Source organism: Ranitomeya variabilis, chromosome 4 (assembly GCF_051348905.1).
Source record: "Ranitomeya variabilis isolate aRanVar5 chromosome 4, aRanVar5.hap1, whole genome shotgun sequence".
NCBI classification, from domain to species: domain Eukaryota; kingdom Metazoa; phylum Chordata; class Amphibia; order Anura; family Dendrobatidae; genus Ranitomeya; species Ranitomeya variabilis.
The window spans coordinates 642,092,890-642,119,894 of record NC_135235.1 but is presented as its reverse complement, the minus strand read 5'-3'; the positions used below and the strand labels follow the sequence as shown (position 1 = coordinate 642,119,894).

The following is a 27,005-nucleotide window of genomic DNA, read 5'->3' as shown; positions in this document are numbered from 1 at the left end:
TACGCCTCCTGCGTTTCCACACTTGGCTCCGCCTCCTGCTCTTGGGTCCACTTCCTGTGCTTCTGCTTTGCTCTGCTCCTTGCAGTCTTTCTCTACCTGTTCTCATAAACCCTCCTGTCTGAACAGGTTCTTACCTGTTTTACACACCCGCCTGCATACCAGTTCCTACCCGTTCTTCCAGTGTACCAGCCTTGTCTGCCTGTCCTGCTAGAGCACCAGCCATACCTGCGTGCCTGCCAGTGTCTCTGTTGTACCCGTCCACCTGCCAATGTCCCAGCCGTGCCCGCCTGTCTGCCAGAGTGCCAGCCGTGCCCGCTTGCCTGTCTATGTTCCGTTCCCCCTGGTGGGATCAGCAGCCACATCCAGACACCACCCTGGAGTGGTACATGGTAGCTTCCTGCCGCACAACCCTGACCTCACCATCAGAGGCTCCAGCGAATACCAAGGAAGCTACTTTGTTACGCCCCTTCCGGGGTAGTCTGGTCTGTGGCACAGTGGGGCCACACCCCCGCACACCCGTGCCAACCAGTCTGGGCGTGAGCGTGACACCAACTTTATTAACTACAGAAAATGGTTACCAATTCTTCGTACACAGAGGTGTTTATAGCCTTCAAACTAGGTGATCTATGAAAAAACAGGTACTGACAATAGTGGCTGGCAGAGGACCAATACAGATAAAAAGAAAGTATAACGGACTTCTTCTCCTTTATTATATGTTCTTCTTGCAAATATTAAAATATATAAAACCCTATACTTATTCCAAAACCACAGCATATTTGTACACGACTATAAGGCTCCTCCCATGTACTCTATTCTGTGCGAAATTGCATGTAACTGCCAGGGAGAGTATGACACAGACACCACCTAATAGCATTAACTTACAAGTCTCTTTACGACACTCCACTGAACATGTTACTGTAAAATTATTGGTGACTGTCCCAGTGAAACTTTAACCTATGTAGAAGACGGCTTCAACAGTCATGAACGATTGAAGCACACAGCGTAGTAGCTATAATAATTAATTATTACTCTCTTCTTTTTGTTTTCCAGTTTTAGTCAGGTGATAATTGAATTACAAGTTATATGGAAATGTTATAAAAAATGTAGTAATATAAGTATTAAGATTCTTTCACGGCAGTGTGACTAAAATATAACAAAATGAGTTTTATCTTTGGCAGATGACTGTACCCGGAGCTCAGATGGACATCTGATATTTTCAGAGTCTACAGGAGAAAATGGTATCTCACCAGATACAAGTGAAGAGCATGGGATTATCCCAATTATACCAGCCGTTCTCAGAAGAAACCCATTACTTGATTCTTTTCAACATGTCTTTTCTTCTGCTTCTTTAAAGACTGATAGGCATAGTAAAAGTCAACGAAAGAATGTTGAACAACAAATAGATCACATACGGGAGAAACGATTTTTGTGTGCAGAATGTGGGGAATTGTTTTCAAAGAAATTATATCTTGTTACACATCATAGAATTCACACAGGGGAGAAGCCATTTTCATGTTCCGAATGTGGGAGATGTTTTACTCGGAAAACAAATCTGGTTATACATCAGAGGATTCACACAGGAGTGAAGCCATATTCATGTTTGGAATGCAGGAAAAGTTATAGTGAGAAATCCAAACTTGTTACACATCAGAAGATTCACACGGGAGAAAAGCTATTTTCATGTCTAGAATGCGGAAAAAGTTTTAATCGGAAAACAAATCTTGTTAGACATAAGAAAACTCACACAGGGGAGAAGCCATTTTCTTGTTCAGAATGTGATAAATGTTTTCCAGAGAAATCACATCTTGTTATACATCAGAGAAGTCACACGTCGGAGAAGCCATTTTCATGTTCAGAATGTGGGAAATGTTTTAATTGTAAATCATATCTTGTTTCACATCAGAAAATTCACACAGGGGAGAGACCTTTTTCATGCTCAAAGTGTGGAAAATGTTTTATTGAGAAATCAGATTTTATTAGACATCAACAAACCCACACAGGGGAGAAGCCATATCCATGTTCAGAATGTGGGAAATGTTTTAATCGGAAAACAAATCTTGTTATACATCAGAGACTTCACACAGGTGTCAAGCCATATTCATGTTCAGAATGTGAGAAAAGTTATATCGAGAAATCCAAACTTATTACACATCAAAGAATTCACACTGGAGAAAAGCCATTTTTATGTTCAGAATGTGGGAAATACTTTATTTGGAAATCAAGTCTTGTTAAACATCAGAGAATTCACACAGAGAAGTAGTTTTTTTTCTTCAAATCATTTCATTGACAATATATTAAAAAATACAAGTTTTTTTCAAGTAAAAACAAACGTCTAGAAGAGAAAAGAAAAACAATTTAGAGTACTGGATGATTACTTTAAAATGTATACATTTACCAATGAATATTTGATATTGAAACGCAATTATCTCAAATATACATGTGAAGTATGTATGTGAACTCTTTAATATTTATATATCTTATCTGCAGCTTAAATAGGTTAAACACAAAATTTCCCTAGATAATGGAATAGGTAAAGGGTCACATAACTCTAACCACAATGTAAATACCAACACCCAGAGCAGACTGATTAGCGCACAAAGGGGTTAAAGAGCGTTTTAGACCAAGTATATAAATTTTATTAGAAAAAAAAAGGAAATATTTTTAAAAAACACTGCAGAGCATCACTAGCTAAAGGGGCACACAAAGGGGGTCCATGTAATAAAGTACCGTCTGGAATAACATGTAACAATATTATGACTGCACAGGAAAGCAAGTTATATTGCAAAAAATAAATAAAAATCTGCTTAAACACATAGGTGAATCAAGTCAGCCACCCCATTATCCTACTTGAGGGGAATTATCCTTTTTTGGAAGACTTGGGTATAAGACCTGCACAGCGTAAATAGGTTGTCCATTGTTGCTTTTTTTCAGTCTTATTTTAATCAGATCATGGAGATATGCTGCTATACTTGATTAAGATAGTTGACATCCAATCAAAGCCCAAATAGTCTCATTTATTCAATAAGATGGCCTATTAGTTAGACAAGGCGGAGGGCTTCATAGCAAATGTCCAAATTGAGTACAACCCCTCTCTAAAAAGAAAAAAATTGTCACGATGTGTATGTGTAATCATGGAATAGCATGCCTCCCAACTTATGAAGACAGGAAGAGGAAAATAGATTGCAACCTGCATGCAAAAATAGTGCCCATAGTGAAACCCCTTAATGTCTACACCCACTGCAATTCCCCTTTCATGGTGTCCATATACTATGATGCCTCACAATGTTACACCCAATATGACTCTTCCAAAGATGTCCGTAACACAGTGACAGCCTCACAGTGAATTCCCCACACTTTTTGCCCCTACAGTATTCTCCATATGAACAATATGATGCTCCCAATGGTCCAGTATTATCGCCCTATAATACAGTATCAGGTCACCACAGTGTTCCCTTATAGAGTATGAAGCTACAACATATTACTGCAATACAGTATGAGACAGTCACCATGCCCCCAAAACTATATGATGTCCCCACAGTGTTCCATAATAGAGTATGGTTTCTCACCTCCCAACACAAAACAGTGCATTGCCATAATAAAAGAAACCTCACGTAGCCCCGATCACATGATATGATATTTAAGTCTGAGCTGTGTGAGGACTGAGGTTCCCCTCACCTGGCATAATCTAGAGCAGTATTCCCCAAGTTCAGTCCTCAAGAGCCACCAACGGGTCATGTTTTCAGGGTTTCCTTAGTATTGCCCAGGTGAGAATTCCATCACCTAGACAGGCAACAATTCCATCACCTGGGCCATACAATGGAAATCCTGAAAACACGACCTGTCGGTGGCTCTCGAGGACTGGAGTTGGGAAACACTGATCTAGATACATCATTGCACTTGCTGGTGTGGAACTCAGACACACATGATGAATGGTGGCTCAATTAGCTGAGGGCTCCCTACTCCACCAGCATAGACAACTCTATATCTGTCCCGAGGATGTCGAAACTGTTGAAACTGGAATTGCTGGCAGGAGGCAGGACTGTTCAGCTCCAGGTTCTAAAAGGACATAGGCTCCACAGCGGTCTCTACTGGATAAGAAGAATTCGGAGTAAAATTATTTTCTTGGGAACTGTCCCGATTACATTTAACCCCTTTTACAATGGAGTCCATTTTCATTTTTTATGTTTTCGTTTTTCATCTGGAAAATGGAAAGCAAAAATCCAAGTGGAGAGAACTTGTGAAAAAAATGCAATTTTGACACAGATTTTTGGGAATTGTTTTGTCAAAATTACCTCGCAGTATAATTCTGCTCATCAGTATGATTATGGAGATGCCAAACATGTCCAATATTTTAATTACCTTAGTGTTTTTAGTGTTTTACTATTTTTAAAAACACTTTTTTTTTTTTACTTTTCACTGTACTTATCAGTCCCCTTAGGGGACTTGAAGTTGCAATTGTCTGATCGCTTTTGCTCTATACAGTGAAGCCACAGCATCGCTGCATATAGCAGAAAAGATGGCCTCCTTTGAAAGGCAAAAATGGGCTCCATAATAACAATCACGTGGGTCTTCAGCAGATCACTGGCTGTGACACCACACTCATCAGCGACATGCGATCATGTCATGGGTGTGCCGATGAGTGCATAGAATGATGTGCTCCCATGCCGGCGCATGTTAAATGTTGTCAGAGTTTAACAGCAGCACTTAACAGGTTAAGAATCACAGGTGGAGCCCTGCTTGTTAGAGACAGGTCCTGGTTGTATTACACAGCCATCACCTTGATACAGGAAAGATATATATCTTGGTACTGTGTGTTAGCCAGTAGACGGAAAAAAGTATTAACAGTAAATTATCACTTCACTTGCAGCAGCTGCAACCTGAAAGGGTGTAGGAAGTAAATCAATTAGAGACGGACCAACTGTAGAGATTTCAAAATTGACTGCCAAAGGAAATCTCTTCTGTAGATCCTTCAGAAGGTCTTTTAGAGAAGTTGCATGAGAGGCCAAGAAACGTACAGTAATACTTGAGAATAAGCTTCAGAAGAGTTGTCTCGCTAGAGAATAAGAATGTAGATGAAAGTTGACTCAAATTTAGCTAAAAAGCTTTTCTTCAAGTGTTCATTTCTCGTTTTATTATACATTTCTACAACAGAGAGTTGCATGTAAAACTTTGCGCACCCCTGGTCGAAATTACTGTTTTTTGAACAGTTAAGCAATCTGAAGATGAAATGATCTCTAAAAGGGCTAAAGTTAAAGATGATACATTTACTTTGTATTTTAGGCAAAAAAATATATATATTATCATTTTTTACATTTTAAAAATTACAAAAAGGAAAATGGGCTGATACAAAAGTTTGGGCACCCTTGGAGATTTGTGTGATCACATAACTTTGACCAAGGTTTCAGACCTTAATTAGCCTGTTAGGGTTATGGCTAGTTCAATATAATCTTTGGGAAAGGACAGGTTATGTAAATATCCCAGCTTTATAAACACCCAACCTTCTCTAACCTTGTGCCAATAAAACAGCAGCCAGTGGATCTTCTAAGCAGCTGCAATCTGAAAATGAATACGGTAGAGGCCAACTAAACAGGAGAAGACTATAAAAAGATAGCAAAGCATTTTAAGTTGCCCTTTCTTTAGTTTGAAATGTAATTAAGAATTGACAGTTAACAGGATCAGTGGAGGTCAAGATAAGGTCTGGAAGACTAAGCGAAATTTCAGTGAAAGCTGCTTATAAAGTTGCTAGAGAGACAGATCAGAACTATATGCAGATGGGTAAGGAATTGGCTTAATACAGGAAACAGAGTCATTATAAATGGTATGTTCTCCAAATATTATATAGTCAGCAGTGGGGTACTGCAGCGATCTGTACAAGGACCGATTCTTTTTAACCTATTTATTAGTGGATGGGATTGAGAGTAAAGTGTCAGTCTTTGCTGATTACATCAAATTATGTAGGATATTAAAATCTGACACTACAATATTGCAAAATGATCTGGATAAGATGTCTGAATGGGCAAACACTTGGCAAATGAGGTTTAATGAAGATAAATGTAGAGTAATGCATCTGGAACGGAGTAATCCTATTCCTGCATATGCATTAAATGGGAGTATACCTTTGACTAGAACAGGAGAAGGACTTAATCTGGTTGACTGGTACAATGTCCTCAGTAATAACAATACAGATAATAAATGGGAAACGTTTAAGAACATTCTAAATAGGCACTGTAACAGGTTTATACTTTGTGAGAATAGAAGGACAAGAAATAGGAAAAATCCAATGTGGCTAAACAAAGAAGTATGAGGGGCAATTAACAGTAAAAACAAAGCATTTAAACTTCTAAAGCAGGATGGCACCTATAAGGAAAATAACTTTATCTAAACAAATAATTTAAGCTGCCAAAAAGGAATCAGAGGAGCACATTGCTAAACTAATCCCAAACTGTTCTTCAACTATATCAATAGTAAAAGAATCACAAGTGAAAGGCCCCTTAAAAAATTATGAGGAAAGAGTGGTTGTAGATGACGAGGAAAAGGCTAATATATTAAACACCTTCTCTACGGTATTCACCGTGGAAAATAAAATGCTAAGTGAAATGCTGAGAGACAAAGAAAACCCAATATTAAGAGTCACCAATCTAACCCAAGAAGAAGTGTGAAACTGGCTAAATAAGATTAAAATAGATAAATCTCCAGGTCCGGATGGCATACACCCACGAGTACTAAGAGAACTAAGTAATGTAATAGATAAACCATTATTTCTTATATATAGGGACTCTTTAGCGACGGGGTCTGTTCCACAGGACTGGCGCATAGCAAATGTGGTACCAATATTCAAAAAGTGCTCTAAAACTGAACCTGTAAATTATAGGCCAATAAGTCTAACCTCTATTGTTGGTAAATTATTTGAAGGGTTTCTGAGGGATGTTATTCTGGATTATCTCAATGAAAATAACTTTAACTCCATATCAGCATGGGTTTATGAGGAATCGCTCCTGTCAAACCAATCTAATCAGTATTTATGAAGAGGTAAGCTATAGACTGGACCAAGGTGAGTCATTGGACGTGGTATCACTGGTATATCTTGATTTTTCCAAAGCGTTTGATACCGTGCCACACAAGAGGTTGGTACACAAAATGAGAATGCTTGGTCTGGGTGAAAATGTGTGTAAATGGTGTAGCGTTTCACCCTCTACGGGTCTAGGGGACACTTGCTTAGGTGCGGCGGATGACACTCAGGAGACTCGTTTCCTTAAAAGTTCACAGGGTTTATTGCTCCATAAGCCACATTGCAACAGGAACAACAGGTAAATAGTCTTACGTCAGACAGGTGATTCCCCAATGTCCATAGTAGAGCTCCGCTCTCTCATGTCTGTGGGCTCACAGACCGTGCTATGTCCAGCACATAGGCTCTCCAGCCTAAAGATAATCTCTGTGTGTTGTTCAGGACGTCTGTCCCCACGTGGAACCGTCCAACACACAGGCCACTCTGCAGTGTCCAGCCAGGACACCTGGAAGTGTGTCCACCCTGACACACACCCACACACTCACTCCATCTGCTACACACACCTTTTTACATAGGTGTAACCACACCCAGGTACCTGTCACATGGCTAGTCAGGTGAGCGTGACATCACCACAGGTCCTTACACACAAAACCATCTTACGTGTTCAGGCACGCCCCTTTGGGTGGGTTTGCAGGTGACTGAACCCACCCATCTCTCCAATCACCTGGAAGCCTCCCAACGTAAACAAATTCCTCAGCAGTAGATCTGCTTGAGCAAAACATACCCAGGCTTCCATCACAGGGCCCCCCACCTCTGCGATACCTACCGTCCATCAATCACATGACCAGTCGCTATGCCACAATGGGTAATTAACTGGCTTAGTGAAAGAAAGCAGAGGGTGGTTATAAATGGTATATCCTCTAACTGGGTCGCTGTGACAGTGGAGTACAGCAGGGGTCGGTGTTGGGATAAATTCTCTTCAACATAATTATTAACAATCTGGTAGAAGGTTTACACAGTAAAATATCGATATTTGCATACAAAACTATGTAAAGCAGTCAATACAAGAGAAGATCGTATTCTGCTATAGATAGATCTGGATAAGTTGGAAACTTGGGCCGAGAGTGTCATGTCGGACGCTGTTCAGACCAGGTCGTCCGACAGACAGCGGTAATTCCGCTTTTGACCACTATTTACTCATTGGAGTCTGCTAGATTTTGTCTAGCTTTTCCGGGGTTAATTTACCTGATCCTCGGATTGGAATCTGGGCCATTTCCATGGCCTTTAAATAGTTCTCCTGATCATTGGGCGTCGCCGATTATAGCTTCTGTCTTGCGTTGTTATCTCGGTCTGGAGTGGAGAGCTGGTGGTTGGAGATTCGTTGCTGGTGGTGTATATTCCTTCATCTTATTTACTTCTTCCTATATTTGTGTTTATTTTGCCCTGCACATTTATAGTGTATTCCTGAGTGTCTGCGGCGTGGTGTATATTTTCCTTTACCCTTGTCTGTGCTAACTGTGGGTATTTAAGTATTACCTCTTCACTGGGTGGTGGGTGGAGGTTTCAGCCTAGGGCTGAGCTCAGGAGTTAGGGTGAGGTTCGAGGCCTGAACATGCACACCATCAGTGTAAACTTCAGGTAGAGGGTCAGTCAGGATTTCCCTAGTCTTAGGGAAATTGCAGGAGCACGGGTTATTAGCTCTCGCTCACCAAGTCTCTCCCTGACATTATAATCGGCCCAACAACAACAAAGAAAAAAAAAAGGGGGTTTCTTTTTTGTTTTGTTTTGTCATGGATCCCATGACTTCCATAACCCGCCAGTTGGAGGCGCTGTCCATACAGGTCACTGAGTTGACGGGGGCAGTGCAGCAACAGGGACTAGCAGTGTCCAATGTGCAAGCTGGAGCGACAGGAAAAGTTACTGAGCCTAAATTTCCGTTGCCTGAAAAATTTGCTGGGGAACGCAGTAAATTTGTTTCTTTTCGTGAAGCTTGCAAACTATATTTCGGTATGCGCCCGATATCTTCGGGTAATGAGGCTCAGCGTGTGGGCCTGGTGTTGTCATTGTTAAGTGGGGATCCCCAAGCATGGGCGTTTTCTTTGCCATCTGATTCTGCTGCATTTGTCTCTGTGGAGAGTTTTTTTTCTTCTCTTGGGAAAATCTACGATGAACCTGACAGAATGGCTCTGGCAGAATCTAAGATACGCTCTATTCGCCAGGGGGAGCGAGTTGCAGAGGATTACTGTTCTGAATTCCGTCGCTGGGCGATCGATACCCAATGGAATGATGCAGCATTGCGGAGTCAGATTATACATGGGATTTCTGGAAGGGTTAAAAAAGCCCTTCTGATGTACGAGACTCCTACTTCTCTAGATTCCGCTATGAGTCTGGTTGTCCGCATTGATCGCCGTTTGCGTCAGGGGGAGCATGAAACACCGCCTATGGGAGAGGGTTTAGGTTCACGTGAGGTTGATGCAGGTGAGCCCATGGAGCCTATGCAAATCGCAGGGGTGTCACATGTCAAGCATCGAGCCCCTGAGCTCAGGAAGCAGGCAGCCTGTTTTTACTGTGGTAAAACTGGTCATTTTATTAACATCTATCCTCTGCTGCCTAAGAAAAACGCAACGGCGGAAACATTGTGAGCTCAGAGGGTGTGGAGGAGACCAGTCTGAGCTTATGTATATCCTCCATGGTGGTTTCTCAGTGCATGCTCCCTGATAAGGTTTTTGTTGCTGGCAGTGAGCTGCCAATTACTGTTTTTGTGGATAGTGGTTCAGCCACAAATCTCATTGATGAGGGGTTTGCGCGCACAGCAGGTTTTAGGATTGAAAAACTGTCTCATCCTATCCACGTGGTCACCATCAATGCTGCTCCTCTCTCTCAGGGGGAGATTACTGAATTTGTGGCTGAGGTGAAACTCCACATTGGAGTTCTACATTCTGAGCGGTTTACATGTAAGGTGCTCAGGAATCTTCCTGCTCAGGTGGTTTTGGGTTTTCCTTGGTTGTCTATGCACAACCCGGTAATTGACTGAAAAACTCAGGACATAATTCAGTGGAGCGAGTTCTGCCAGGAGAATTGCCTGGCCACATGTGTGGCTGCGGTGACTTCAAGCGTTCCGGAGTCACTTCAGGATTTTGTGGATGTGTTCTCTGAGAAGGGTTGTTCAGAGTTGCCGCCACATCGTCCTTATGACTGTTCTATCAGGTTTAAACCAGGAGCCAAATTACCTAAAGCAAGGATGTTTAACATCTCCGGTCCGGAGAGACAAGCGTTAAAAGATTACATTGTGGAAAGCTTGAGCAAAGGGCACATCAGGCCGTCATCCTCGCCGGTGGCAGCAGGGTTCTTCTTTGTGAAGAAGAAAGATGGCGGATTACGCCCGTGTTTGGATTTCAGGGAGTTGAACCAGATTACGGTTCGTGATCCATACCCTATGCCACTGATTCCAGACTTGTTCAACCAGGTGGCAGGTGCTAAGTGGTTCACCAAGCTTGACCTCAGGGGGGCGTACAACCTCATAAGAGTCCGTCAAGGTGATGAGTGGAAGACGGCTTGTAATACCCCTGAGGGTCATTTTGAAAATTTGGTGATGCCGTTTAGGTTGACTAACGCACCTGCAGTGTTCCAACATTTCATCAATGATGTGTTCTCGCATGTTTTGGGGAAATTCGTTATCGTGTACCTAGATGACATTCTCGTATATTCTTGCGACCGTGAGGCTCATTTAGATCATGACAGGCAGGTGTTACAGCTTCTCAGCGAGAATAAGCTGTATGCTAAACTTGAGAAATGTGTATTTTCTGTTCAAGAGTTGCCTTTCTTGGGTTATATTGTGTCTGCTTCTGGTTTTAAAATGGACGCCGCTAAGGTGCAGGCGGTGCTACATTGGGAACGTCCTGATAACCTCAAAGCACTTCAGCAGTTCCTTGGGTTTTCTAACTACTATAGGAAATTTATCAAGGATTTTTCCATCATTGCTAAACCGCTAACTGACATGACTAAAAAGGGTACCAATTTCTCTGTTTGGCCTGAGGCTGCTGTGCGCGCATTTGAATTTCTTAAGAACAGTTTTGTTTCAGCCCCCATTCTTGTGCAGCCAGACGTATCTAAACCATTTGTTGTGGAAGTCGATGCGTCTGAGGTTGGTGTGGGGGCGGTACTATCTCAAGGCTCATCTTTGAGTGGTTTACGTCCGTGTGCCTATTTCTCCAAGAAACTGTCGTCCGCCGAACGTAACTACGATATCGGCAACAGGGAGTTGTTGGCAATTAAGTTGGCCTTTGAGGAATGGCGACACTTCTTGGAGGGGTCGGTCCATCAGGTAACTGTTACCGATCATAAGAATCTGCTGTATTTGGAGTCAGCCAAGCGCCTGTCCCCCAGGCAGGCTCGCTGGGCATTGTTTTTCACAAGGTTCAATTTTGTGGTCACTTACAGACCGGGGTCTAAAAACACTAAGGCGGATGCTCTGTCCAGGTGTTTACCGGGGGGAGAACCTCGGGAGGATCCAGTACCTGTTGTGAATTCCGTTCTTGGGCTCCATCCTGTGGTCATGAATGGTATTTTTGGGAATTCTGCTCTTGGGCTCCCTCTGGTGGTTTTAAGTGGAACTTAGCAGCTGCTTTCACTAATCGGTGCCCTGGCCTTGTTATTTAACTGGGCTTTAGGCTGTAGTTGATGCCAGCTGTCAATGTTCCTTCCTGTGGATTCAGTCCTTTCCTGGAAGTTCTCTGTTGGCCAGTCCATTTCAGCTTAAGATAAGTTCTGCTAGTTTTGGGGTGTTTCCCTGCCTATGACCTTTTGTTCAGTTTAAGTTATGTCTCTTTTGTCCAGCTTGTCATCATGAAATATTCCGGCTAGTTGGAAGCTCTGGGGTTGCAGATTTGCCCCTCCACACCGTGAGTCGGTGTGGAGGTTATTTTTGTAAACTCTGCGTGGACATTTAGTTTTTATACTGACCGCACAGTAGCCTTTTCTTTCTCTGTCTATGTAGATAGTAGTGGCCTCCTTTGCTAAAATCTAGTTTCATTTCTGAGTTTGTCATTTCCCTCTTCACTCACCGTCAATATTTGTGGGGGGCTATCTTTCCTTTGGGGGTTTCTCTGAGGCGAGATAGTTTTCCGTTTCCATCTTCAGGGGTAGCTAGTTCTTAGGCTGTGAAGAGGCGTCTAGGCAGAGATAGGAACGCTCCACGGCTATTTCTAGTGTTGGTGTTAGGAGTAGGGATTGCGGTCAGTAAAGTTACAAACTCCTCAGAGCTAGTACATTATTTGTTTTACCCACTAGGTCATTTCAGTGCTGCTCCGTAATCACTAGGTCATATGGTGATTACTGTCTGTAGAGCTGCCACCTCCTCTGAGCTTGTCCATGATTGGTTTTACCCACCAGGTCATCTCAGTACCATTCCGTAACCACCAGGTCATAACAGTACAGCTGGCCCACAAAGTGTTAAATGCATCTCAAAAGAGGGAAGAGAAAGTTCTGAGTCATAGTTTTTTTTTCCTTGTTGCTTGTTTCGTCTTTTTTTTCCCCCTTGATTTTTGGATGGTGCAGGAGCTTGGTACTGATATGGAGGTTCAGGGTCTGTCTGCGCGTGTTGATCATCTCGCTGCAAGGGTACAGAGTATCCAAGATTATGTTGTTCAAACTCCTGTTTCTGAGCCTAAAATTCCTATCCCTGATTTGTTTTCTGGGGATAGATCTAGGTTTTTGAATTTTAAAAATAATTGCAGATTGTTTTTTGCTCTGAGACCCCGTTCCTCTGGTGACCCCATTCAGCAGGTGAAGATTGTTATTTCTCTGCTGCGTGGTGACCCGCAGGATTGGACATTCTCCCTTGAGCCAGGGAATCCTGCATTGCTCAATGTAGATTCATTTTTTCAAGCACTTGGATTGCTTTATGACGAACCCAATTCTGTGGATCAGGCAGAAAAAAATTTGCTGGCTCTGTGTCAGGGTCAGGAAGCGGCAGAGATATATTGTTAGAAATTTAGGAAGTGGTCTGTGCTTACAAAATGGAATGAGGATGCCCTGGTGGCTATTTTCAGAAAGGGTCTTTCTGAAGCTCTTAAAGATGCTATGGTGGGGTTTCCCACACCTGCTGGTTTGAACGAATCAATGTCTCTGGCCATTCAGATTGATCGGCGCCTACGTGAACTGTTGTGAACTATACTTCTTGGCTCCCTCTTGTGGTCACTAGTGATTTGGCACTTGGATTGTCTTTTACCAGGTTTGTACTCACCTGCTTCGTTAGGCCTGGGGTGTTGCTATTTAAACTTCCTGGATTCTCAGTCCAGTGCCTGGCATCGTTGTAATCAGTTAATTTCTCTTTGCTCCTGTCTTCAGGTCCTGGTTCTTTGCAAGATAAGCTAAGTCCTGCTTTCTTACTTTTGTTTATTTGCATTGTTCTTATTTTTGTCCAGCTTGTACAAAATGTGATTCCTGATATCGCTGGAAGCTCTAGGGGGCTGATATTCTCCCCCCTCACCGTTAGTCGGTTTGGGGGTTCTTGGATATTCAGCGTGGATATTTTGCAGGGTTTTTTGCTGACCATATAAGTCATCTTACTATCTTCTGCTATTTAGTCAGTGGGCCTCTCTTTGCTAAAATCTAGTTCATTCTTACGTTTGTCTTTTCTTCTTGCCTCACCGTTATTATTTGTTGGGGGCTTGTATTTCTTTGGGGTCTTTTCTCTGGAGGCAAGAGAGGTCTTATTTTCCCTGATAGGGTTAGTAGTTCTCCGGCTGGCGCGAGACGTCTAGGATCAACGTAGGCACGTTCCCCGGCTACTGTTAGTGTTTGTGCTAGGATCAGCTATATGGTCAGCCTAGTTACCACTTCCCTATGAGCTGGTATTTATGTTTGCAGACTTTGCTTAATCTCTGTGATCCCTTGCCATTGAGATCATAACAGTATGCCAGGCCTAAATAGTTAATGCATTGCAGAAGTGGGATTAAAAGAAAAGGAGTTCTGAATTTTTTTTTTTTGTTTTTTTTTCTCCTCTTTCTTCCTTCCCCTTTTTCTCAGAGTGGCTGTGAGCTTGCTGCAGACATGAATGTTCAGACCTTGATTACTAGTGTGGATCAGCTTGCTGCACGAGTGCAGAGCATTCAGGATTTTGTTGTTAGCAGTCCTATGTCTGAGCCTAAGATACCTATTCCTGAGCTGTTCTCTGGAGATCGATTTAAATTTGGGAATTTTAGGAATAATTGTAAATTGTTTCTATCTTTGAAACCTCGTTCGTCTGGAGATTCAGCTCAGCAAGTTAAAATTGTTATCTCCTTTTTGCGTGGCGACCCTCAGGATTGGGCTTTCTCGTTGGCGCCAGGAGATCCGGCATTGGCGGATGTTGATGCGTTTTTTCTGGCGCTCGGATTGCTTTATGAGGAGCCTAATCTTGAAATTCAGGCAGAAAAAGCTCTACTGGCTATCTCTCAGGGCCAGGATGAAGCTGAGGTGTACTGCCAAAAATTTCGGAAATGGTCCGTGCTTACTCAATGGAATGAATGTGCTCTGGCCGCAAATTTCAGAAATGGCCTTTCTGAAGCCATTAAGAACGTGATGGTGGGTGGGATCAGGATGTATTCAGTGAGTCCAGGTCCAGTGATCTTCCTCCTCATAGGGACTGTGACTGAGCTATAGATTTGATTCCTGGCAGTAAATTTCCTAAGGGACGATTATTTAATTTGTCTGTACCCGAGCATGCCACGATGCGTTCTTATGTCAAGGAGTCTTTGGAGAAGGGGCATATTCGCCCATCCTCTTCCCCTCTTGGTGCGGGATTCTTTTTTGTGGCCAAGAAAGACGGGTCTTTGAGACCTTGTATAGACTATCGGCTTCTGAATAAAATCACTGTTAAGTTTCAGTATCCTTTGCCACTATTGTCAGACTTGTTTGCTCGGATTAAGGGTGCCAAGTGGTTCACCAAGATAGATCTTCATGGTGCGTACAACCTTGTGCGCATTAGGCAGGGAGATGAATGGAAAACTGCATTCAATACGCCCGAAGGTCATTTTGAATACTTGGTGATGCCCTTTGGGCTCTCTAATGCTCCTTCAGTGTTTCAGTCCTTTATGCATGATATCTTCCGGAAGTATCTGGATAAATTTATGATTGTTTATCTGGATGATATTCTGGTTTTCTCGGATGATTGGGATTCTCATGTAAAGCAGGTCAGGATGGTGTTTCAGGTTTTGCGTGATAATGCTTTGTTTCTGAAGGGCTCAAAGTGTCTCTTTGGAGTGCAGAAGGTTTCCTTTTTGGGTTTTATTTTCTCCCCTTCTGCTGTGGAGATGGACCCAGTTAAGGTCTGAGCTATTCATGATTGGACTCAGCCCACGTCTGTTAAGAGTCTTCAGAAGTTCTTGGGGTTTGCTAATTTCTACCGTCGCTTTATCGCTAATTTTTCTAGCGTTGTTAAACCTTTGACGGATATGACCAAGAAAGGTTCTGATGTGGCTAATTGGGCCCCTGCAGCCGTGGAGGCCTTCCAGGAGCTGGAGCACCGATTTACTTCGGCGCCTGTTTTGTGCCAGCCTGATGTCTCACTTCCCTTTCAGGTTGAAGTGGATGCTTCTGAGATCGGTGCTGGGGCTGTTTTGTCGCAGAGAGGCTCTGGTTGCTCTGTGATGAGACCATGTGCCTTTTTCTCTAGGAAGTTTTCGCCTGCTGAGCGGAACTATGATGTTGGTAATCGGGAGTTGTTGGCCATGAAGTGGGCATTTGAGGAGTGGCGTCATTGGCTCGAGGGTGCTAAGCATCGTGTGGTGGTCTTGACTGATCACAAAAATCTGATGTATCTCGAGTCTGCTAAGCGCCTGAATCCTAGACAGGCTCGTTGGTCATTGTTTTTCTCTCGTTTTGACTTTGTGGTCTCGTACCTGCCTGGTTCGAAGAATGTTAAGGCTGATGCTCTTTCTAGGAGCTTTGTGCCTGACTCTCCTGGAGTCTCGGAGCCAGCTGGTATTCTTAAAGAGGGAGTAATCGTGTCGGCCATATCTCCTGATTTGCGACGTGTGTTGCAGAGATTTCAGGCTGGTAGACCTGACTCTTGTCCACCCGACAGACTGTTTGTTCCTGATAAATGGACCAGCAAAGTCATTTCCGAGGTTCATTCCTCGGTGTTGGCAGGGCATCCGGGAATTTTTGGTACCCGAGATTTGGTGGCTAGGTCCTTTTGGTGGCCTTCCTTGTCACGGGATGTGCGGTCATTTGTGCAGTCCTGTGGGACTTGTGCTCGGGCTAAGCCTTGTTGTTCTCGTGCTAGCGGGTTGCTTCTGCCCTTGCCTGTCCCGAAGAGGCCTTGGACACACATTTCCATGGATTTCATTTCTGATCTTCCGGTGTCTCAAGGAATGTCTGTCATCTGGGTGGTGTGTGATCGTTTTTCCAAGATGGTCCATTTGGTACCCTTGCCTAAGTTGCCTTCCTCTTCCGATCTGGTTCCTTTGTTTTTTCAGAGTGTGGTTCGTTTGCACGGCATTCCGGAGAATATCGTGTCCGACAGAGGATCCCAGTTTGTGTCCAGATTCTGGCGATCTTTTTGTGCTAGAATGGGCATTGATTTGTCGTTTTCATCTGCCTTCCATCCTCAGACTAATGGTCAAACGGAGCGAACTAATCAGACACTGGAGGCTTATTTGAGATGTTTTGTTTCTGCGGACCAGGATGATTGGGTGACCTTCTTGCCATTGGCGGAGTTTGCCCTTAATAATCGGGCTAGTTCCGCTACTTTGGTTTCGCCATTCTTCTGCAACTCTGGTTTTCATCCTCGTTTCTCCTCGGGTCATGTTGAGTCTTCTGACTGTCCTGGGGTGGATTCCGTGGTGGATAGGTTAAAGCGGATTTGGAATCATGTGGTGGACAACTTGAAGTTGTCACAGGAGAAGGCTCAGCGTTTTGCCAACCGCCGCCGCGGTGTGGGCCCCCGACTTCGTGTTGGGGATTTGGTTTGGTTGTCTTCTCGGTATGTCCCTCTGAAGGTTTCCTCTCCTAAGTTTAAGCCTCGCTTTATTGGTCCTTATAAAATTTTGGAAGTTCTTAACCCGGTTTCTTTTCGTTTGGATCTTCCGGTGTCGTTTGCCATTCACAACGTGTTCCATAGGTCTTTGTTGCGGCGGTACGTTGTGCCTGTGGTTCCTGCTGTTGAGCCTCCTGCTCCGGTGTTGGTTGAGGGCGAGTTGGAGTACGTGGTAGAGAAGATCTTGGATTCTCGTCTCTCTAGACGGAGGCTTCAGTATTTGGTCAAATGGAAGGGCTATGGTCAGGAGGATAATTCCTGGGTGGCCGCCTCTGATGTTCATGCGGCCGATTTGGTTCGTGCCTTCCACGCTGCTCATCCTGGTCGCCCTGGTGGTCTTGGTGAGGGTTCGGTGACCCCTCCTTAAAGGGGGGGTACTGTTGTGAACTATACTTCTTGGCTCCCTCTTGTGGTCACTAGTGATTTGGCACTTGGATTGTCTTTTACCAGGTTTGTACTCACCTGCTTCGTTAGGCCTGGGGTGCTGCTATTTAAACTTCCTGGATTCTCAGTCCAGTGCCTGGCATCGTTGTAATCAGTTCATTTCTGTTTGCTCCTGTCTTCAGGTCCTGGTTCTTTGCAAGATAAGCTAAGTCCTGCTTTCTTACTTTTGTTTATTTGCATTGTTCTTATTTTTGTCCAGCTTGTACAAAATGTGATTCCTGATATCGCTGGAAGCTCTAGGGGGCTGATATTCTCCCCCCTCACCGTTAGTCGGTTTGGGGGTTCTTGGATATTTAGCGTGGATATTTTGCAGGGTTTTTTGCTGACCATATAAGTCATCTTACTATCTTCTGCTATTTAGTCAGTGGGCCTCTCTTTGCTAAAATCTAGTTCATTCTTACGTTTGTCTTTTCTTCTTGCCTCACCGTTATTATTTGTTGGGGGCTTGTATTTCTTTGGGGTCTTCTCTCTGGAGGCAAGAGAGGTCTTATTTTCCCTGATAGGGTTAGTTAGTTCTCCGGCTGGCGCGAGACGTCTAGGATCGACGTAGGCACGTTCCCCGGCTACTGTTAGTGTTTGTGCTAGGATCAGCTATATGGTCAGCCTAGTTACCACTTCCCTATGAGCTGGTATTTATGTTTGCAGACTTTGCTTAATCTCTGTGATCCCTTGCCATTGAGATCATAACAGTGAACGTAAGGTTGTGCACCATATGGCGGTGTCCTCTGGACAGAGTTCTGAGCCTATGCAATGTGATAGAGTTTTGACAAGAGCAGAACGGCAGGAGTTCCGACGTCAGAATGGGCTGTGTTTTTACTGTGGTGACGCTACTCATGCTATCTCTGATTGCCCGAAGCGAACTATGAGGGTTGCTAGTTTGGTTACCATCAGTACTGTACAGCCTAAATTTCTCTTGTCTATTACCCTGATTTGCTCATTGTCGTCCTTTTCTGTAATGGCATTTGTGGATTCTGGCGCTGAACTGAACTTAATGGACCTAGAATTTGCCAAGCGCTGTGGTTTTTCCTTGGAGCCTTTGCAGAGTCCTATTCCCTTAAGGGGGATTGATGCTACGCCATTGGCCAAGAATAAACCTCAGTACTGGACACAGTTAGCCATGAACATGGCTCCAGCACATCAGGAAAATATTCGTTTTTTGGTGTTGCATAATTTGCATGATGTGGTTGTGCTGGGGTTTCCATGGTTACAGGTACATAATCCAGTACTGGATTGGAAATCTATGTCTGTGACTAGTTGGGGTTGTCAGGGGATACATAGTGACATTCCTCTGATGTCAATTTCCTCGTCCCCTTCTTCTGAAGTTCCTGAGTTTTTGTCGGAATTCTAGGATATATTTGAGGAGCCTAAATCCAGTTCTCTGCCTCCTCATAGGGACTGTGATTGCGCTATTAATTTGATTCCTGGCTGTAAGTTCCCTAAGGGTCAACTTTTCAATCTGTCTGTGCCAGAGCATGCCGCTATGCGGAGTTATGTAAAGGAGTCCTTGGAGAAGGGGCATATTCGCCCGTCTTCATCACCGTTGGGAGCGGGATTCTTTTTTGTTGCCAAGAAGGATGGCTCCTTGAGGCCCTGTATAGATTATCGCCTTCTCAATAAGATCACGGTCAAATTCCAGTACCTTTTGCCTTTGCTCTCTGATTTGTTTGCTCGGATTAAAGGGGCTAGCTGGTTTACCAAGATTGACCTTCGAGGGGCGTATAATCTGGTCCGCATCAAACAGGGTGATGAATGGAAAACAGCATTTAATACGCCCGAAGGCCATTTTGAATATCTTGTGATGCCTTTCGGGCTCTCTAATGCTCCATCTGTGTTTCAGTCCTTTATGCATGATATTTTTCGGGAGTATCTGGATAAATTTATGATTGTATATTTGGACGATATTTAGTTTTTTTCCGATGATTGGGAGTCTCATGTGAAGCAGGTCAGGATGGTATTTCAGATTCTTCGTGCTAATACACTGTTTGTGAAGGGGTCTAAGTGCCTTTTTGGAGTTCAGAAGGTTTCTTTTCTGGGGTTCATTTTTTCTCCCTCGGCTATTGAAATGGACCCTGTTAAGGTCCAGGTTATTTATGATTGGACGCAGCCCACATCTGTGAAGAGCCTTCAGAAGTTTTTGGGCTTTGCTAATTTTTATCGCCGCTTCATTGCTAATTTTTCTACTGTGGTTAAACCTCTGACCGATTTGACCAAGAAAGGTGCAGATGTGATGAATTGGTCCTCTGCGGCTGTGGAGGCCTTTCAGGAGCTTAAGCGTCGTTTTACTTCTGCCCCTGTGTTGCGTAAGCCAGATGTCTCTCTCCCTTTTCAGGTTGAGGTTGACGCTTCTGAGATTGGGGCAGGAGCTGTTCTGTCTCACAGAAGTTCTGATGGTTCTGTGTTGAAACCGTGTGCTTTCTTCTCCAGAAAGTTTTCGCCTGCTGAGCGTAATTATGATGTCGGCAATCGGGAGTTGTTGGCTATGAAGTGGGCATTAGAGGAGTGGCGACATTGGCTTGAGGGAGCCAAGCATCATGTTGTGGTCTTGACCGATCATAAGAATCTGATTTACCTTGAATCAGCCAAGCGGTTGAATCCTAGACAGGCTCGGTGGTCTTTGTTTTTCTCCCGTTTTGATTTTGTGGTCTCGTATCTTCCGGGATCTAAGAATGTGAAGGCTGATGCCCTGTCTAGGAGTTTTTTGCCTGATTCTCCTGGAGTCCGTGAGCCGGCAGGTATTCTCAAGGAGGGGGTGATTCTTTCTGCTATCTCCCCTGATTTACGGCGGGTGCTTCGGGAGTTTCAGGCTGATAGACCCGACCGCTGTCCTGTGGGGAAATTGTTTGTTCCTGATAGATGGACTAGTAAGGTGATTTCTGAGATTCATTGTTCAGTGTTGGCTGGTCATCCTGGGATCTTTGGTACCAGAGATTTGGTTGCCAGGTCCTTTTGGTGGCCTTCTTTGTCACGGGATGTACGTTCCTTTGTGCACTCCTGTGGCATCTGTGCCCGGGCTAAGCCCTGCTGTTCTCGTGCTAGTGGGTTGCTTTTGCCTTTGCCTATCCCTGAGAGGCCCTGGACGCATATTTCCATGGATTTTATTTCTGATCTTCCTGTTTCTCAGAAGATGTCTGTCATCTGGGTGGTTTGTGACCGTTTTTCTAAAATGGTCCATTTGGTACCTTTGCCTAAGTTGCCTTCCTCCTCTGATTTGGTTCCTTTGTTTTTCCAGCATGTGGTTCGTTTGCATGGTATTCCGGAGAATATTGTGTCTGACAGAGGTACCCAGTTTGTTTCTAGGTTTTGGCGGTCCTTTTGTGGTAGAATGGGCATTAATTTGTCTTTTTCTTCGGCGTTTCACCCTCAGACAAATGGACAGACGGAGCGAACCAATCAGACCTTGGAAACCTATTTGAGATGCTTTGTGTCGGCTGATCAGGATGATTGGGTTACCTTCTTGCCGTTGGCCGAGTTTGCCCTTAATAATTGGGCTAGTTCTGCTACCTTGGTTTCGCCTTTTTTTTTGTAATTTTGGTTTTCATCCTCGCTTTTCTTCAGGGCAGGTTGAGCCTTCGGACCGTCCTGGGGTAGATTCTGTGATGGACAGGTTGCAGCGGATTTGGACTCATGTGGTGGACAATTTGACATTGTCTCAGGAAAAGGCTCAACGTTTTGCTAACCGCCGTCGGTGCGTTGGTCCCCGGCTTCGGGTTGGGGATTTGGTCTGGTTGTCTTCTCGTCATGTTCCTATGAAGGTCTCTTCCCCTAAGTTCAAACCTCGTTTTATTGGTCCTTATAGGATTTCGGAAATTATCAATCCGGTGTCTTTTCGTTTGGCCCTTCCAGCTTCATTTTCCATTCATAATGTGTTCCATAGATCTTTGTTGCAGAGATATGTGGTGCCCGTGGTTCCCTCCGTTGACCCTCCTGCTCCGGTGTTGGTTGGGGGGGGAGCTGGAGTATGTGGCGGAGAAGATTTTGGATTCTCGTCTTTCAAGGCGGAAACTTCAGTATCTGGTCAAGTGGAAGGGTTATGGCCAGGAGGATAACTCTTGGGTTTTTGCCTCCGATGTCCATGCTGCCGATTTGGTGTGTGCTTTTCATTTGGCTCGTCCCGATCGGCCTGGGGGCTCTGGTGAGGGTTCGGTGACCCCTCCTCAAGGGGGGGGGGTACTGTTGTGAATTCCGTTCTTGGGCTCCATCCTGTGGTCATGAATGGTATTTTTGGGAGTTCTGCTCTTGGGCTCCCTCTGGTGGTTTCAAGTGGAACTTAGCTGCTTTCACTAATCGGTGCCCTGGCCTTGTTATTTAACTGGGCTTTAGGCTGTAGTTGATGCCAGCTGTCAATGTTCCTTCCTGTGGATTCAGTCCTTTCCTGGAAGTTCTCTGTTGGCCAGTCCATTTCAGCTTAAGATACGTTCTGCTAGTTTTTGGGTGTTTCCCTGCCTATGACCTTTTGTTCAGTTTAAGTTATGTCTCTTTTGTCCAGCTTGTCATCATGAAATATTCCGGCTAGTTGGAAGCTCTGGGGTTGCAGATTTGCCCCTCCACACCGTGAGTCGGTGTGGAGGTTATTTTTGTAAACTCTGCGTGGACATTTAGATTTTATACTGACCGCACAGTAGCCTTTTCTTTCTCTGTCTATTTAGATAGTAGTGGCCTCCTTTGCTAAAATCTAGTTTCATTTCTGAGTTTGTCATTTCCCTCTTTACTCACCGTCAATATTTGTGGGGGGCTATCTTTCCTTTGGGGGTTTCTCTGAGGCGAGATAGTTTTCCGTTTCCATCTTCAGGGGTAGCTAGTTCTTAGGCTGTGAAGAGGCGTCTAGGCAGAGATAGGAACGCTCCACGGCTATTTCTAGTGTTGGTGTTAGGAGTAGGGATTGCTGTCAGTAAAGTTACCACCTCCTCAGAGCTAGTACATTATTTGTTTTACCCACTAGGTCATTTCAGTGCTGCTCCGTAATCACTAGGTCATATGGTGATTACTGTCTGTAGAGCTGCCACCTCCTCTGAGCTTGTCCATGATTGGTTTTACCCACCAGGTCATCTCAGTACCACTCCGTAACCACCAGGTCATAACAAGTACCCATCCTCCAAAAGGGTGTTGTGGTTTCGGCTCTCACTACCGAGGTTGAGGCTGAGATTGCCGAAGCTCAGGAGGAGGTACCATCTGAGCTTCCCGTCAACAAATCTTTTGTTCCGCTTCATCTCCGCCTAAAGGTTTTGGTGGAGCATCATGATGCTGTCCTGGCTGGTCACCCAGGGGTTAGAGGTACCTTGGAGTTGATGTCACATCGGTTTTGGTGGCCCAAGATCCGACAGGACATGGTCTCATATGTGTCAGCTTGTACCACGTGCGCTAGGGCTAAGACGCCCCGCTCCCGTCCTGTTGGCACACTACTTCCTCTTGAGGTACCTAGTAAGCCATGGACGGAAATCTCCATGGATTTCATCACTGATTTGCCCTCATCAGCTGGAAACATGGTCATCTTGGTGATTGTTGATCGTTTTTCTAAAATGTCGCACTTTGTGTCTTTGCCTGCGTTGCCTAACGCTAAGACTCTGGCTCAGGTATTTGTGCAGGAGGTGGTCAGACTTCATGGGGTTCCGTCTGACATCATGTCTGATAGGGGGTCTCAGTTTGTGGCAAAATTTTGGAGAGCTTTTTGCTCACGGCTGGGAATCAAGTTATCTCATTCTTCGGCGTTTCATCCTCAGTCAAATGGTCAGACTGAGCGTATGAACCAAAATTTGGAACAGTACTTATGCTGCTTTGTCTCTAATAACCAGGAGGAGTGGTCTACCTTTCTTCCTTTGGCTGAGTTTGCCATCAATAATCACCGCCAGGAGTCGTCTGGGGAGTCTCCGTTTTTTGTGTTTACGGGCTACATCCTCAATTTTGTACCTTGAGTCAGAGGGGCTCTTCCGGCGTTCCGGAGGAGGACCAGTTAGGAACACAATTGTCATCAGTCTGGAGGAGAGCTAAACAGCGCCTGTTGAGTGTGGGTGCTAGGTACAAACGTGTGGCTTAAAGTAGGCGTGTGCCAGGTCCGGACCTGAGTGTGGATGACTGGGTGTGGTTATCCACAAAAAACATAAGACTCAAGATACCGTCCCTTAAATTGGGTCCACGGTTTATTGGTCCATTTAGGGTCACCGCCGTCATTAACCCAGTTGCGTACCGATTGGAGCTCCCTACGGTGTATAAGATACACAACGTGTTCCACAGGTCTCTTCTAAAGAAGGTGGTGGGTTCTGTGGATGCGGCGCCTATGCCACCTCCAGTCTTGGTGGATGGTAATTTGGAGTTTGAAGTCTCCAAGGTGGTTGACTCTCGTGTAGTGCGTCGCACTTTACAGTACTTGGTACACTGGCGTGGTTATGGGCCTGAGGAGAGGTCCTGGGTACCAGCCTCGGACGTTCATGCTGACCGGCTGGTCAGGTTGTTTCACCGCCGTCATCCGGACAAGCCGGGTCCTATAAGCCGTGAGGGCCCTGGGGTCCCTCGTAGAAGGCGGGGTACTGTCATGTCAGACGCTGTTCAGACCAGGTCGTCCGTCAGACAGCGGTAATTCCGCTTTTGACCACTATTTACTCATTGGCGTCTGCTAGATTTTGTCTAGCTTTTCCGGGGTTAATTTACCTGATCCTCGGATTGGAAGCTGGGCCATTTCCATGGCCTTTAAATAGTTCTCCTGATCATTGGGCGTCACCGATTATAGCTTCTGTCTTGCGTTGTTATCTCGGTCTGGAGTGGAGAGCTGGTGGTTGGAGATTCGTTGCTGGTGGTGTATATTCCTTCGTCTTATTTACTCCTTCCTATATTTGTGTTTATTTTGCCCTGCACATTTATAGTGTATTCCTGAGTGTCTGCGGCGTGGTGTATATTTTCCTTTACCCTTGTCTGTGCTAACTGTGGGTATTTAAGTATTACCTCTTCACTGGGTGGTGGGTGGAGGTTTCAGCCTAGGGCTGAGCTCAGGACTTAGGGTGAGGTTCGAGGCCTGAACATGCACACCATCAGTGTAAACTTCAGGTAGAGGGTCAGTCAGGATTTCCCTAGTCTTAGGGAAATTGCAGGAGCCCGGGTTATTAGCTCTCGCTCACCAAGTCTCTCCCTGATAGAGAGGTGGCAGATGTGGTTTAACAATGATAAATGTAAGGTTATGCACATGGGAAGAAGGAATCTATCACCATTACACACCGAACGGGAAACCACTGGGTAAATTCAACATGGAGAAGGACTTGGGGATCCTAGTTAATGATAAACTTACCTGGAGCAGCCAGTGCCAGGCAGTGGCTGCCAAGACAAACAGGACCATGGGGTGCATTAAAAGAGTTCTGGATACACATGATGAGAGCATTATACTGTCTCTGTACAAATCCCTGATTAAACCGCACATGGAGTACTGTGTACAGTTTTGGGCACCGGTGCTCAGGAAGGATATAATGGAACTAGAGCGAGTACAAAGGAGGGCAACAAAATTAATAAAGGGGATGGGGGAACTACAATACCCAGAGAGATTAGCAAAATTAGGATTATTTAGTCTAGAAAAAAGACGACTGAGGGGCAGTCTAATAACCATGTATAAGTATATAAGGGGACAATACAAATATCTCTCTGAGGATCTGTTTATTCCAAGGAAGGTGACGGTCACAAGAGGGCATTCTGGAAGAGAGAAGGTTTTTCCAAAAACATAGAAGAGGTTTCTTTACTGTTAAGGCAGTGAGAATCTGGAATTCCTTGCCTGAGGAGGTGGTGATGGCGAACTCGGTCAAGGGGTTCAAGAGAGGCCTGGATGTCTTCCTAGAGCATAACAATATTGTATCTTACAGTTATTAGGTTCTTTGGAAGGACGTAGATCTGGGGATATACAGTGCCTTGTGAAAGTATTCGGCCCCCTTGAACTTTTCAACCCTTTCCCACTTATCATGCTTCAAACCTAAAGATACCAAATGTACATTTTTGGTGAAGAATGAACAACAAGTGGAACACAATTGTGAAGTTGAATGAAATGTATTGGTTATTTTAAATTTTTGTGGAAATTCAAAAACTGAAAAATGTGGCTTGCAATATTATTCGGCCCTTTTAACTTAATACTTTGTTGCGCCACCTTTTGCTGCGATTACAGCTGCAAGTCGCTTGGGGTATGTCTCTATCAGTTTTGTACATCGAGAGACTGAAATTCTTGCCCATTCTTCCTTGGCAAACAGCTCGAGCTGAAATTCTTGCCCATTCTTCCTTGGCAAACAGCTCGAGCTCAGTGAGGTTTGATGGAGATCGTTTGTGAACAGCAATTTTCAGCTCTTTCCGCAGATTCCTGATTGGATTGAGGTCTGGACTTTGACTTGGCCATTCTAACACCTAGATACGTTTATTTGTGAACCATTCCATTGTAGATTTTGCTTTATGTTTGGGATCATTGTATTGTTGGAAGACAAATCTCCATCCCAGTCTCAGGTCTTTTGCAGACTACAACAGGTTTTCTTGAAGAATGGTCCTGTATTTGGTTCCATCCATCTTCCCATCAATTTTAACCATCTTCCCTGTCCCTGCTGAAGAAAAGCAGGCCCAAACCATGATGCTGCCATCACCATGTTTGACAGTGGGGATGGTGTGTTCAGGGTGATGAGCTGTGTTGCCTTTATGCCAAACATATCATTTGGCATTGTTGCCAAAAAGTTCAATTTTGGTTTCATCTGACCAGAACACGTTCTTCCACATGTTTGGTGTGTCTCCCAGGTGGCTTGCTGCAAACTTTAAACAACACTTTTTATGGATATCTTTGAGAAATGGCTTTCTTCTTGCCACCCTTCCATAAAGGCCAGATTTGTGCAGTGTACGACTGATTGTTGTCCTGTGGACAGACTGTCCCACCTCAGCTGTAGATCTCTGCAGTTCATCCAGAGTGATCATGGGCCTCGTGGCTGCATCTCTGATCAGTCTTCTCCTTGTTTGAGATGAAAGTTTAGAGGGGTGGCCGGATCTTGGTAGATTTGCAGTGGTATGATATGCCTTCCATTTCAATATGATCGCTTGCACAGTGCTCCTTGACATGTTTAAAGTTTTGGAAATCATTTTGTATCCAAATCTGGCTTTAAACTTCTCCACAACAGTATCACAGACCTGCCTGTTGTGTTCCTTGGTCTTCATGATGCTCTCTGTGCTTCAAACATAACCTTGAGACTACCACAGAGCAGGTGCATTTATAAGGAGACTTAATAACACACAGGTGGATTATATTTATCATCACTAGGCATTTAGAACAGCATGGGATCATTCAGAGATCCACAATGAACTTCAAGAGTGAGTTTGCTGCACTGAAAGTAAAGGGGCTGAATAATATTGCACGCCCCACTTTTAAGTTTTTGAATTTCCACAAAAATTTAAAATAACCAATACATTTCGTTCAACTTCACAATTGTGTTCCACTTGTTGTTGTTTCTTCACCAAAAATTTACATTTGGTATGTTTATATTTGAAGCATGATATGTGGGAAAACGTTGAAAAGTTCCAGGGAGCCGAATAATTTCG

The 27,005-nt window shown here is 44.3% G+C and overlaps 1 protein-coding gene across 2 annotated transcripts in view; it reads left to right on the top strand.

Moving 5' to 3' along the window:
• Positions 1 to 2,797, top strand: part of LOC143767360 (uncharacterized) — a 272,655-nt gene extending 269,858 nt beyond the window's left edge. For both annotated transcript variants that reach the window (XM_077255622.1, XM_077255621.1), the window contains exon 9: positions 1,179 to 2,797. In XM_077255622.1, coding sequence (XP_077111737.1) covers positions 1,179 to 2,260 — 1,082 coding nt within the window. In that variant the 3' untranslated portion in view covers positions 2,261 to 2,797. The remainder of the gene's footprint in view (positions 1 to 1,178) is intronic.
• Positions 2,798 to 27,005: the final 24,208 nt, after the last annotated feature.